Source organism: Trematomus bernacchii, unplaced genomic scaffold (genome assembly GCF_902827165.1).
Source record: "Trematomus bernacchii unplaced genomic scaffold, fTreBer1.1, whole genome shotgun sequence".
In the NCBI taxonomy this organism is placed as follows: domain Eukaryota; kingdom Metazoa; phylum Chordata; class Actinopteri; order Perciformes; family Nototheniidae; genus Trematomus; species Trematomus bernacchii.
In genome coordinates, this window is record NW_022987564.1 from 8,274,238 (window position 1) to 8,288,631 (window position 14,394).

The following is a 14,394-nucleotide window of genomic DNA, read 5'->3' on the forward strand; positions in this document are numbered from 1 at the left end:
TATCAACAAAGCGAACAATACCAGGACATTTCATTTTGCTTCCAAACAATGCAGATAACTGAGCCTGTAGTTCTGTAATCTTGCAGGCTCCCTTGTGTTTTATGATGAAGCAGATATGACTTCGCTAATGCGCTTCCATTAAATGGAGGGTGAATACAAAAAGCAATGCCGTTACTGTAAACTTTTACCCTCCTCTACAGCAAAATAACCTCCGTTTATCAGTTTTATATCAACATAAATGCACAGGGGAAACAAACTCAGATGAAATACATGCCCTTAGTAATTGGAGCACACTTGTTTTTCAAATTGTGGCGCTGCGTGACTCCCCACGCTGTTATTAACATTCCCTCTGATATAACATGCTGCTAAAACACCCTTAATCAGTCTCTAGCTTTACGCTCCACATGCAACTGACTTGATCCTTTGTTTTCTGTGCCGCTGTTGTTATTGTAATCAAGCTTCTTGACACACTGGAATTTCCTCTGCTTAGGCTGCCACACAGGGCACAATGTGATGAAAATGTACCTCATGAGTGTGAGCTCATTATTCTCGGCTTTACACACACTGTGAATACAAACAGAGTTAACGTACCCGGTGTACCTCCCCTCTAGTAAATACCAAAGGGAATACAAATTAGATTTGCTGGGTAACCACATTTTAGCACTTATTTAATAATCCTCATTTTAAATCCACAGCTAGAACAGGTTTTGCTGCAAATACAGGACCTTTCTATTAGATATTTGAACATGGTAACTTATATTTTAATGCGCTCTTCTATCATGATCACTTCTCCTTTTTAGTTTTCTTTTTTAGATGTTATCCCCTGATGTCCACAAAAACACAGAGCTGAGTAAAGCGGAAAGTCAGTGCACGTTGAACGTTGTCTGATTATCTGGTAATGAGGCGCAGAAGAATTGATTAAATAAAGGACTCACAATATGATTCTACACAACGCCTTTTATTTTATTCTCAATGTTGCATTACTTATCTTTCTTTTTATTTAGTTTGAAGTAATTATTTCCTTTAATTAAATACATTGTTGTTTCAGCGGTGACTTGCAGATATTGATATTTCCGCGATGTCCAGGTCTGATTGTCAATCTAATTTCCTCCTAATACCAGCCTTGGGTGAGTGTTTTTGTTTCAAGGTTAGAGTTCCAGAAGGGCTCAGCACCGACTGCAGTGCAGGAGCCGGACCGCATGGTGAGCACCAGAGGCAACAATCTGAAAGAGTGTCAGTGTGTCCTCTGCCCTCCCTCTTAACAGTTTGTAGTAAGAAACAATGAGGTTCACCCCTCTCATGTCATCCAGTGATGTTTTAAAGAAATTCAATGCTGCCAAAGCTGATTTTCTTGTGGCTTATGTGCAACGGAAACAAGCTGTGAACTCCACACTGTTATTTTGTTACCTTTTGGGAGATAACTTGTATCAGAGAAACAATAGCATTCATTTCGAGCTGTGTTTCAGGCGAAGTCAAGAATAAAAGTCCAATATTTGTTATTTTTCAGCTCTGATTTTGGTTTCTACCAGATCCCAAGGGAAAGATCTGACTCTTATGCTGCTTAATGCTAAACTATGTTTCAACATGCAACCCTCAACTCGATCAGTCTGCTGTGTTGAAGCTTTTTGCTGGAAACAGATATTTGCTACAGTGGAAAACGACCCATTCAGAGTGATGAGAATGAACCACAACAAAGGTGTCGGAAAGTTGCAGGTCATGAACTAAAGAGATGAAGATGAAAAAACAGTCCTTGGAAACAAATTGGGCATATTAACTTATTGTTATCATAAAAAATATGGAAGGTCCAGAGTGTCTTGATTTAGTGTCATCTGGCATTGAGGTCTGTTGTCTCATCTCCCTTTTCTCATTGTGTCGGATAGCTTTGGTGGCCTTCAGGTAAAAAAACTCAAGACATCATATTCAGAGTTTAGTTTGTCTGGGCTACCGTAGAAACATGGCGGTGCGACGTGGTAAACTCAATAAACAAGTCCCGTTTGTTATAAAGATGTAAAGAAAACATGACGATTCAGGCGATTATACAGAAATTAAAACAAAGTTATGAATGCTATTTCATATCTTCCCAAATTCACCCACAAACCTACACACTGTTCCTTTAGAGTCAAGGTTTGGAACATATTACATTTCATAGAGAGACAGAATTAGAGCCAAAATGGCGGTCGGATGTCACTCACACATGCCGGAGAGATGACCCAGCCAGCTGTTACCCCTACTGGCATCTGGAAATCACACATTTATGCAAATGAGCAGCAATTAGGACGTGGATGCTCATTTGGCTTAATGTGCTCCCCAGATGTGACCAGATCAAGGGGGACAAAGCCAAATGAGTTTAAACAGGGAAAGGTAACATTTATAATGAATAGTAAAAATGTGATGCACGTTGGCTGACCTCGCTTCATTCTACACTTTACATTATGTACCATATACCAGCGGAGTCAACTCTCCTTACACAGAGATGTAAGTGACAGCACCTGGACCGACTGTGGGATCATTAGCAGAGAAAGCTCAGCATGCTGACACCATATCTGAGCAAATGGCCTGTGTGAAGGGACACGTAATGCAAAGCCCTTAACTCTGCAAAGAGACCAGACTGCTGGCTCCTGAAGCTCATTAAAGTCACGGGGCACCTTCAGGTCCGGGCAGATTATGAAGCTTAAAATCATAGTTCTTCTCTTTTCGATACACCATCAGTCTACTGACTTGTATCACCTCAGCCTCCCCGAACCTTGACCCCAACCACTGAAGTGTGAAATGAAAAACAACCCGAGGTCAGCATCCAAAAGGGATCGATGTGCTCCGATTGCACAATGGAGATGACAGTGACACACATTTTTGGAGGAACACCTCGGTCCCCAGATCTCAGGGCAGATGGCATGTGCCAGTTAGAGCGTGCCCTCAGCTGTCTCAGCAGAGAAGGGATGTCACTCGACTATTTACTTCTCTACTACTCTCCATCAGTCATCTAAATGATATGACCAATATGCTCCCTTTCAGCCCCTGCCATTATGGCCTATTTGCATCATGTGCTCTTCAAATCCAATAAAAGGGATTGAAGAGAAGGCCAATATTTAAGCAATAACCCTCAAAACTCTACATTTGTGGAGTAACAATTTCTCTTTTATGCTATTATGGAAGTGCACTTTGCCTTATATGAATAATTTAATCAGTACAGACACATATCCATAATCACTTTTGCAAAGGGACCAAAGACAGCGGATGTAACTCAAAAGATGGGATACACTCAAGTGAACTCTGAAAATTACTTTTTGTTTGAAAAAAGCTGTGAGCGAGCAGATGACAGTCATTAAAAAGTCTCACATGCATTCATAACTGATTTGAAAATTGGCAATGTTGTGCAGTACAATTTTCTGTGCTTTCAAGAGCATCGCACTTTGAAGTAATTACTCAGCCAGCCTCATGAAAGTTGCCGTTAATTTGTTTGTGAAGGGGAACGCTGAACGCGGAGGAGAGGCAGAATGCAAATCGATTTTGGAGTAGCTTCTCTCGCTCTGTAAACTTTTCTCTACATTGAAATGCCTCTATAGACTGTAAATAAATGCCGATTATGTAGACAGTGGAACAATTGTGGCCATGAGAGATTCAAATCAACAGTCTGTGCAGAGGCGGGCCACATAATGAGGATGTAAATGGATGTTCAGCTGCAATATGTCCCCAAGATCTGGCAGACACACTAACATATTGCATATTTATACATAATTCACGCATAGTCAAATACGTTTAGACCACTCTGTAAGAAGGACCGCATTTCACACAGTCTGGGATTCATGCCAAATATAATATATATATTTGAGTTAATGACTCAAAGCTTTGATTCATCTTAAGGTGTGATTTAACACCAGCAGCATGAAAATGTTTCTTTTAAGACTTGAAACTTATCCCCGATGAGCTCATACTTACATTTTATAAGAAGAATTACTTATATGGCACCATTTTGGCTTTACAGTACGAAAGAGACTCTTTGAGTGAATGGAGTACTGCCAATAAGGATCATCAGAAATAAGGTGAATTAAAGACTCAATAACTTCAAAATCAGTTGACCATAAATAGAAAATAATTGCCAAATTAAATAATGTAACCATCCAGATGTTCAGATAGGAGCTCCCAATTAAATGATTGAAGTGAAACGTTTAGTTTTCTCGTTATACGCACACAAAATTATTAGATTTGTTCACAATACAGACAGAGTAGAGCGTGTGCCCTTTCAAAGCTGATCTCTGCCTGCATATCCAGCTGTGTCAACAGATAAGGGAGCGATAAGAAGAAAGTGTTGGACTACTGCGTGCTATGACTCACTCTGCACTTGTGTCGTCCAATTTAGCAGCTTAATGGTGCGTAAACCCTGAAGAGAAAGCCTGTACTGTTGGGTTACAGTATGTAAAATTGCTTCTGATTTCCCAGCCTCACGTCATGCAGCAAAATGACTTTCAAGTGTTCCATGAGATTGATGAATGAACTGATCATCTAAAGCTAGGTCTTGTTAGTTAAAGGCATACATCGTTAGCAATCCTTTGTGCTAAAAGCTTTAAATAAACATAATTTCTTTACTTAGCCAATGTAAATGACCTGGAAGACATTTGGGATCATTCAAAAACAACGCTATTAAAGTGACCCGGGTGCCCTCGGGCAAACACAAAGCCAGAGCAGGACAACAGCGGGGTAAACAAAAAGCTGAGCAGACAATGAAGCCACCTGCCTCTACGCCATCTCAAGCCACTCAGCTGTGCCACTCCACAAGGACCTCAAATGAAAGACCACAGCTTCGGGCCACATTTTGGGTGAAATACATTGGCTGCCATCCCGGTAATGGGAAATGGAAAAGTGAAGGGGTCGACAGATTGAATCCAAAATGTGTTGAGAACCTATCAGAAGCTAAAACCAGCTCACTGGTGAAAAACACTTTCAGGAATCTAAAACCTACTGGCGAAATGAAAACATAGCTCAACAACAATGGACCAGTCTGAGACCTTACCTATTAGAGTCAACCAAATTATAACAAAACACACAACAAACTACCATACTTATTGGAACACTTACAGAAAGTAAAAACCAATGTTATCTGACCCTAAAAAGACAGTCCACTGTGGCAATCTACCTGCCCACAGTGACTGACGTTAAACACAGACACATGTTGACGTACACTGAGTGCTATAAGGAAACATGGCTGCCAAAAGACGAGCGATTATACCAACAGTGTGGAGGAACTGCTGTGGAAACAGAGCAGCAGTTCCTCATACAATGCCCAAAATTCAAACCAGTACGGAAACAATTCTTCCCAAAATTCTATAGGCATCCTCAATTATTTAAAAAATAAAATGAAAAACTATAAATATTACTAGGAGAAATAAAAGAAAGCTTCATTATTGCAGGACAGTTTGACTCTGCCTGCCACAATATGAGAGAATCAGACTGACCGGCTACACCAAGACTCACATCTCACGTATTTTTATTAATAAAGTATTATTAAAGTATTATATGAATTTACTTTCAGCATTGTTATTATTATTTTTTAGCCAATGTACTGTAAGCACACTTTAAACATATATTTCGATTTTACAGAGTAAGATTGTTTACTTTTTACTATTTGTGCCACTGTTAGACAGATTTTACTCACGTCCTGTAATTCTGTAATTGCTTCTTGTTGCCACAGAGGCTAACACAGTCTTGCTCTACTCTCATCTCGACCACCTCTGAGATTTCTCATTATTCACCGTGCCAGTGATTCATTCTTTTGTTTTGCTTCATTGCACAGTAGTGCTTTTCTGGCCACTAAAAAAAACTGTTTAGACATTCCTCCCATTAAAGAGTTTCTCACCATGACGTCAGAGTATAATAATTGTCCTTGAGGCATTGAGGAGTTTTCCTGGCGTCACTCTGACACACAGGAGAGACTTTGTTGATAATGTGGGCCGCTGTTACTCACTCATGGCAGGTGTAATCACGTTATTTTAAAAGTGCCTGAGTGTTTGCCTGCAGTTCAAATGTTTCAATTACTTTATTCACACTTGATTTCCTGTTGGAAAAAGAAACCCAGGTTGGGCCTCCATGCTGTGTCCTTAATTGGGTCTTTTGTTTTGTTCTTGTTATAGAATTATGATTAATTTGTGTCTGTACATGTTTTTTTGGAAGACATTTTACTTTTAGATGCTGCACTGATTTAACAAAGTAATTTAAATTGTAATGTAAATGTCCCCGCTGTGGGACTAATAAAGGATTTCTGATTCTGATTTTGATTCATTTCTCTACATTATTCTACTTTTAACAGCTGCATCACGAAATCTCTAGGGATGGAGTTATAGAGATATGAAAGAACAGACAACATAATGTGTTCCATAATACCGTTTTTGTAATAGTTTGTGTAGTAGAGTTCAGCATATTTGCTTTCTTGAAAACACTTAGATGAGAATATCAACTGTCTGTACGGTAAACATGAAGCAAGAGACTGGTTAGCTTAGCTTAGCATAAATACTGGAAACAGGTGGAACAGCTGGATCTGTCCAAAAGGAATAAAACCCACCAGCACCACCTTTGAAGCTTTAGTAATCAGCGCGTTATATCTCGTTTGTTTAATCTGTGCAAAAACGACTCCCTGGCCTGTGGCAGTTGCCAGGCAACCAGGGATACTTCAGGAAGTTACTGGTTCAGGCTCCAGCTTATTGTTTAGCACCCAGACACAGGAATGCTCTCGATCGCTTCGTCAAACTCTCTGCAAGAAGATGATCGAGCCTATTTCTAATCTAACTCCTCCTTCATTAGAGATATTTTACCTGAAATCAACATTTTAAATATAAAAAAGTAAGGCACGCTTTGAAGCTTCGTGGTACAGATGGAGAAGGAGTCCCACTGCCTCCATCTCCATAATGCACTTTGACTAAATTAACATGGAAAACCCTCAGCTCAAAAACTGACAATACATGCAGTCTCCAGGCTCTTTTATTAAAAGCCCTTTGGGTTTTCTGTGAAGACAAAACAACATCTTAAGTATGTGTTGGGCTCTAATGGTGTTCCAAGTCTCTTGTTAGTGTTTGAATAATTACAAAATTGGAATTAATTTTCCTCCACAGCTACATCTCTTGGTGAGATGAGAAATGGAGCACCTCAAGATGAGCCTCTCGAACAGGTTGTTAAACTTTTGTTTATCTGCATGTATTTGTGGAGGCAGTAAACAGATGGAAGGAAAATTGTGTCTGAGTATTTATTTATGAGAACAAGGCTTGTTAAAACTATACCTTCTATTCCTCTCTCACTGTGTACCTCTCACAAGTGCAGCAAAATGATCTTTTGCATTTCAGCTACAGGTAGGCATGAACTCTGATGTCTCTCTCTTGTATATTGCAACCAATCTCATGGGTTTGTCACCTATATGAAATCAAACCTATAGGAGCAGCAGCAGGATGAGGTTCCCGCGCTGACAGATGATTATAATTGGGTAACCGTGTCCAAGCTTTCACGTCCCATCAAGAGGAATGGCCAGGGAGAGAGGTAATGCCAATTCACTGTGAGAGCATCATGCATCCCTCATTGTACTACAGGAGGAATGGTATAAAAAACAGAAGGATGAGGGATATTAATGTCAAAAGTAGAAATCTCCTACATTTTAAAGGAAGGCTTCACCCACTGAATGATCATTTTATATCAAATACTTACTATGCTACCTTGTATTCTTGAAGGATTTCTTATTTCCCTCTTGCCTCCAAAGAATCAACAAGCAATTTTAAACAGAGGTCGCATTTAAAAACAGCAAAAATAAATGCGAAAAAAACCTCAGTTTAAACCTTGCACACAACTTGGGCAGAATATTATGACGCTTATGTGTTCAGTTATAAGACTACTAAAAAACTTGCTTTTTTAAACACATTACGTTTGTTTTGCAAGCGTTAAACTGTGTATGTGGAACTGATTTACATAATAAAGATTTAGCAGACAAGTGCTCATTAACTTGGGTTATTCTGCATCAGTTTTTTAGAGTTGTAAACAAATGTCTTGATATTCAGTAGTTTTGCTGGGTTGAGACGCGGCCCCACTTTGTCTCAATTCATCAAGATTTTTCTCCATTTTTGGTTATCTGTGGAGGCCTGCAATAAGAACATTCTTCAAGCATGTAAAGTGACACAAAGAGAATAATTGATATACAGATAATCCTGTAAGTAAAGTATTCCTAGAAGGGGGCGTAAACAAAAAGGTTGTCAAACACTGCATTGATGTGCCTGAAAACTAGAAACAGGTCAAAAGTTTGCAATCAAGTTCAACTGCTGTGAAGTTTAAAGCCAAACATCAACACATGTCAACTATCTGCACCACACCTCACATGCAGGATGTTCCCATTGTAACAGCTTAACATCTCCTCAGCTGCACTACTTTCTATTACTGTATATAACATCAATTAGGAAAGGTTAAACCTGACATCATCCTTAAGAGAGTAAACCATGTCCTAATTTGAATTTCATTGCTGTAAGGAATATCAAAGCAACTGCTTGTGAATGCAGCACATACTGTAGGGGCTTAAGCATCAAGATAGTGCCATACTGTAAGTAACATTTACAGTAGGTCTTATTGATCCATGTTTTCCTTAAAAAAAGTATTTTTATACATATATCAAACAGTCATAGATTATTTAAGTAGTCAGACTTTTTTTAAACTGTGGGACAGTTACAAGATTGTAGCTATACCACTTCCTGTTATTCTGTTGCTATAGTACATGGAAACATTTAGTGCAGTTGCTCTGCATTAAAAAAATAATCATTTGTACAATGTTTATTCCTTTTCAACCAAGATAACAAGCTCTTGAGTTGGGAAACCTTGAGGGTAGCATTTCAATTATCTCAAAAGAAGCTTTAAGAATACACTCATATGAGAAAAACAAAACATAAATTTGAAAAAAGTATCACTTTCTGACGCGAGAGAATCATTGGTGGATTACAGCAGATAGTATAGCCTCCTCCAATGATAAGTAAACAAGCTTATCACTGCCATCATCAGGGCACACTGAGCACTCTTATTGATACAATGTGATTTCCTCACACTGAGGCTGTAGAGACACTCTGTACAACAATATTCCCTGGTGTTCTTTGGGGCTGGAGTGAAAACGAAATACTGTCTCGAATCCTTTCATAGGTATGCAGTGGAGTTTAGATTCAACAACAAAAGTGTATAGATATTAAGGCAGATCATAGTTTAATCATTAAGGTGGCAGATGGTTTAAAAACGCTTTTAATTTGTTCATGTAAACGATCATGAAAGTTTGTCATCCAAACACTTGAGCCATTTTCCCGTTACTACTATCAATTTAATGCAGTAATGTAATTATTAAATCATGTACTGTATGGCAGCTGCTAGAAACATTGAGGAATGTTGCTTTATACACCCTTTATGATTTGATTCAAACTCATCACAATATCTCAGCAAACAATCGTGGTAGTGCTGGAGGGTTAAGCTTTACCTAGAGTTGGGTCCATTTCAGGTTTTGCCTGCCTGCCTATACAAGCTTATACTGGTATGATTCTATGCTAACAGGCTAAACCCGAATTTGTCATTATTATGACTGTATATCTGATGTCATTATGCCACGTTCTGGCAAATAAAAAAACTGGCCTATCAGCAACCTGTGCACACAGCTCAATCAAACATGCATTGTGATGATTAACATACTAGCGGCTTAAAGTGGGGGAAGACCCCTTCACCACTTCCTACCCCAGACTTTTGTCACCCTGCTTAGGCCACAGCCATCTTTGATTTTCGTCTTAAATACACACGTGTAAAGTGTCATGACTGCATCTTGCACGGTTGTGACGCTATGGTGGTGACAACATCTGTCTACAGACATATAAACACACAAAGTACTGAAAGCTGCCTCTGGTAATTCCAGCTTCAGTCTGATACGAGCACGACAGAGCACGGCCTGCAACATGAAGGAGATAACATGTCAGTAGAGGAGGGAGGGGAGAAGATCACAGCACATGTTGTGTTGTCTTTCCAGCAAATTACTCTGTCTAAGAAACACTTTAAGATCATATAAAGAAGCCAAAACAAGCATTTTAAACACACAGCAGATATCTATATGAATTGACTGAACAGACATGGATGAATATCTTACTCGTGTGCATGTAAAGTAAAGAAAAACAGTAAGACAGATTATTCATTTCAAAAGAAGACACAGGGTCATGGTTTACTTGAACTGTGAGTACAGTAAAGACAAACTTGGATCAGTGTAACACCAGCTCCTCAACATTTCCTCCAACATGTGCTGGTGTGAGAATAACCCTTGTAAAGGCAGAAATAATCCTTCTTGTATTCAGCGAGCAGCTCTGACACATTTCTGTCTGGGTAGAGCTGAGGGATGAAGTTAAACTGCAGCAGGATCAACTAACAGGACACACGATGAATAAAGAAACATTCACTCTTCTCACAAAATCATGACAGCTTGACATAAATGTTTAAAGGCTCTATAAAAACGTTACATTCTGTGTGGTGGAGCGGAGCTACAAACAATCAATTCGATTTTTCCCAGAAAACTGAACTCATAATTACTAAGGCCATGAAGCATCTGGGGGATTTTGATGATTGAGGCTTTAAGGCAATAACATTGTTAACAGACTAAAATGATGCTTCCATTAAAAATAAAGTGAAGGCTTGCTATAGATTAAAGCAGAGTGTAACAGTTTATGTTTGGTCAAGGCTACTCTACTTGCAAAGCAATTCATTTAGAGCATCAGGAGGCCATCAGGAGGCCATCAGTCTGCGCCTGGCTCCTCGCTTTTGCTCTGCTCCACGCTGCTGAAGTGAGTGGCCAGCTCCTTCAGCACGGCTTTCCTGCCCAGGTGATCGTTCCTCCTCTTCTCCATGATCATGTCCTCCAAACTCTGAAACTCCAACACGTGTGAGTGTTTCTCAGACATGAATATTTTCAACCTGTACGGCTGCTTGCCTATCCGGATCTCCCCACCCATTTTGAACTCCCTTTTGCCAAACCTGCACCAGGCGGCAAATCCCTCCGAGTTCCTCCAGCTCAGCTCCCGGTCCTTTAACCCCACTTGCTCCATCGCATTCTGCACCACCATGTCCGGACCCAGAGCTTTGAATTTGTACAAGTCGTTCACAATCCTACACCTCCTCCCTTGACTGGCATCTGTTAAACAGCTGTTTTTCACCTCGGCTCTGTGCAGGTGCACCACCTGGAAGTCCCCCACGTACACAGCCCAGTGCGGGAACTGACCCGTGGCCACAAACTCCACCAGGTCCCCTGCTTTGCATTTGTTTAGTAGATTCTCCGGGGAGTAAACCTCCAGGTTGGCAGACTTGACGCTCTTCTCGTAAATGCACTCATCTCTGTAGTAGACGGCGCACTCCACCTCGTCGCGCGGATCGTATTGTTTCTCTTCCTTATTCGGGTCCTTATCCGAGCCATCGACCGTGCAGCCTTCCTCCAGCTCGTCGTCGTCGTTGGAGAATATGTAAGAGACACCAATCCGTGGACCTTCCTCCGTGTCCACGCCGTTAGGGTCCACCGTGGGAACTTCTGCGTAACTTAAATGTGACAGCTTGTCCATCTGGTTCCCCATGCCGCTGCTCCCCCGGTGAAAGCCTGTGTAATACGATCTGATGTCAGGCTACCGGTCGCCAAACATCACCACAATCTGCCACAAAACCTCACAGGTTATAACTTCCCTCGCCCTGCCGTTGGACAGGATTTTATCTAAATTACGCATAAGTGTATATCCGTGGTGTGGCTGCTTGAGTAGCTTGTTGTTGCCCCATCAACAAGTGGAGTTGGGAAGAGAAAACAAACTGGTTTCAATTTCCGCGAGGAGAAGTATCCTGCAGGTGTAGCCTCGTAGACTCACCTGCTGTTTCCCTGCGTAAAGTTCCGTCTTCAGGCGATCACGTAAACGGAACAATGAGAGTTATTATCCAAATCCTCGCCCGTATGTTTGTCTACACCGCACTAGTGTAGACAAACTAGTCCGCTGTGGTGACGGCGCACACACTGCGCAGAGAGAGAGGCTGAACTGAAGCTGATCTGTAGATCTGGGGCTCCGCAGCGACTCAGCTGCTGCCTCGCTTTAAAGCGGAAGTGTGCGGGCTCTATATCACCGCACCTTCAATACACTGACTCCTCATCTCCACTTAAGACTTAAATACTGTTGTAAATATGTCCCTTTGTCTGAGGAGGTTGGAGGATAAGATTTTTTCTTTATGGCTTTAATTATCAAATAAAATACAAAGCTGTAGGCCTATAGGAATATATAAATAATTAAATATGTTTATTAATCAATTATATTTCATTGTAACTAAGTTTTATTAAGTTAGAATATATGTTTGATGTTTGTTTTTATTGATTTGGCAAGGTAGTGAGATATCTATTTCATTATTTGTATTACTTTACATTTTATTTCTTCTATAATATTTGTTTACGTTTTTATTGTTTTATTTATGGGATCATTTCATTGGTTAAAACAATATGTATCTGTTAGCCAATTGTTCATTTTGTATATACTTTTTTTTATGGATGTATTTTTTATTAGTTCTTGTTTTATTTTAATTTGGATATTAATCTTGATTTTTTAATTTGATTAAATGTTTCTTTAAAAAAAACGATGCAAAATAGGGAAACAAAAATAAATACATATTGGTTTAGAAGTTGACAGTAAGGAAGACTGTGAGCAGTACAACATTTTTTACTGTTTTGACCACCTGCCTGTCCTTGAGTGAACTGAAGCAGCACAGTGGTTGGCTCCCTCTCAGTCCCCTGGTGGGACTGTAATGTCTCCATTACACATGTAGTGGTTTGTGGCCTGCCTAGACTGGCTCTCAGTTATGGGCTATTTTCTCACCAGTGTATCCCAGAGGCAAGGAGAATGAGCTATTCCCCAAAAATGGCACACGCTGCAGAATCCTGGTTGTGAAAACACCTGTCCTGGAAATGGGAGGCTGTGAGTGAGAGACTGGAGGATGCTAAGAGGTGTGTTTATGTTTGACAGGCTGTAAATAGAAACATGTATGTTCAACTAAGATGAGAGAGACACAAACCACAAATAGGATGAACCTGACATTTACCCTGGCACTGAGCTGAGTTCCCACTGGAGGGACCGATTACAAACTGACGGCAAAGTCATTAAGCACAGTAGAAATGATAGAGGACGTGTCTCAACAGGGGGAAAAAACCTCCATCTGATCCATTTGTCTAGTTTAAACAGGCCGAATGGCTCCCTGGGCCAGGGTGGACTCAGCAGATTAGCATACATGTAGAAGCTCTTAGGCAGAACTCCTTAAGACTATCAGGTTAATTATGAGACTGAGCTTTCTTAGAGCTGCTCAGGATCACGCTATGTGATTTCCAACTCTTACTAATCCAGATTAAATGTTTTCCCTGGCTAGTAAGATTCAACTTGGGTCACAGGGTTCAAATATCGTCATGCAGGTTTCCAGGTCAAGACAGAAGCAACGTTTAACATCTTAACCACACGAGCTTAAGGTTCAGATTCAGTGTGCCCATAAAATGTGTCCCAGTTATTTTGGGGAAACTGCCTATTTTATAAACCATTTTATAACAATTTTAAGTTATTTTGGAGTCTAGGTTAGTTCAATGACAGCTTACACCAATGGGATAACTGCATCCTCACACTTAGTAACTTTATCTAAGATGTATAGGCTGTTTACATGTTAGCTTGAAATGGTGATAAATCGCACTATTTCAGCTTTCAAGAGACTGGTGTAACCTTCATTGACCTTTCATCAGGTTTGGTTCAACTGTTTGTATATAGGCTACTTTGTATGTGAACAATGTTTTTAAATGTCAGCTTTAAGCCTTGCAGCAGTGCCAGTTTGATAATGCATATGATGGAAGTAAAAAATAACTAATCTGAAGAATGAATATAGCAGATTTATTACACCTTTCCAAAGCGAGCATCAGTGCAGCGTGAGGGTGTCTGAAACAAATTAACTGTCAAAGTGTTGACGTGCAGGCCATATGACTGCTTCTTTCTTGGTGCGTCCAATCCTCAGGTGGCATGACCCAGTTTACGCCCCTGGTGCCCCCCCGCCAGTGACACACTGTAATTTGTGGTGCTAGGAAATTATTGGAGCAGGGAGGCCTGGGAGACACAGTCAATTAGGAGGGGATCCACCTGTCCGTTGGGGGCAGAGTCAACTGTAAACCGACACCTTACACTTCCTAAAAAAAAATCGTAGCTCTTCGCGAGGCTGCACATCCATGTTTCAGATGTTGTTTTTCAAAAAAGTGTTAGATATAAATCTACAACGATGGGTGAAGAAGTGTGTACTCGAGGCAGATGGACAGAGCATCCGGACCGCTGCGTCTTGCTCGCCATCTGTTCCACCTGGCGAGCAAAACATCTACCG

General features: G+C 40.4%; 1 protein-coding gene across 1 annotated transcript; it reads right to left on the minus strand.

The window, feature by feature from the left end:
* Positions 1-8,775: 8,775 nt before the first annotated feature.
* On the minus strand, positions 8,776-12,082 carry lratd2a (LRAT domain containing 2a). Its single transcript, XM_034125404.1, has one exon. It carries the CDS (start codon positions 11,592-11,594, stop codon positions 10,767-10,769), a length of 828 nt encoding a protein of 275 aa, XP_033981295.1. The 5' UTR covers positions 11,595-12,082; the 3' UTR covers positions 8,776-10,766.
* Between the last annotated feature and the right edge of the window lie 2,312 nt (positions 12,083-14,394).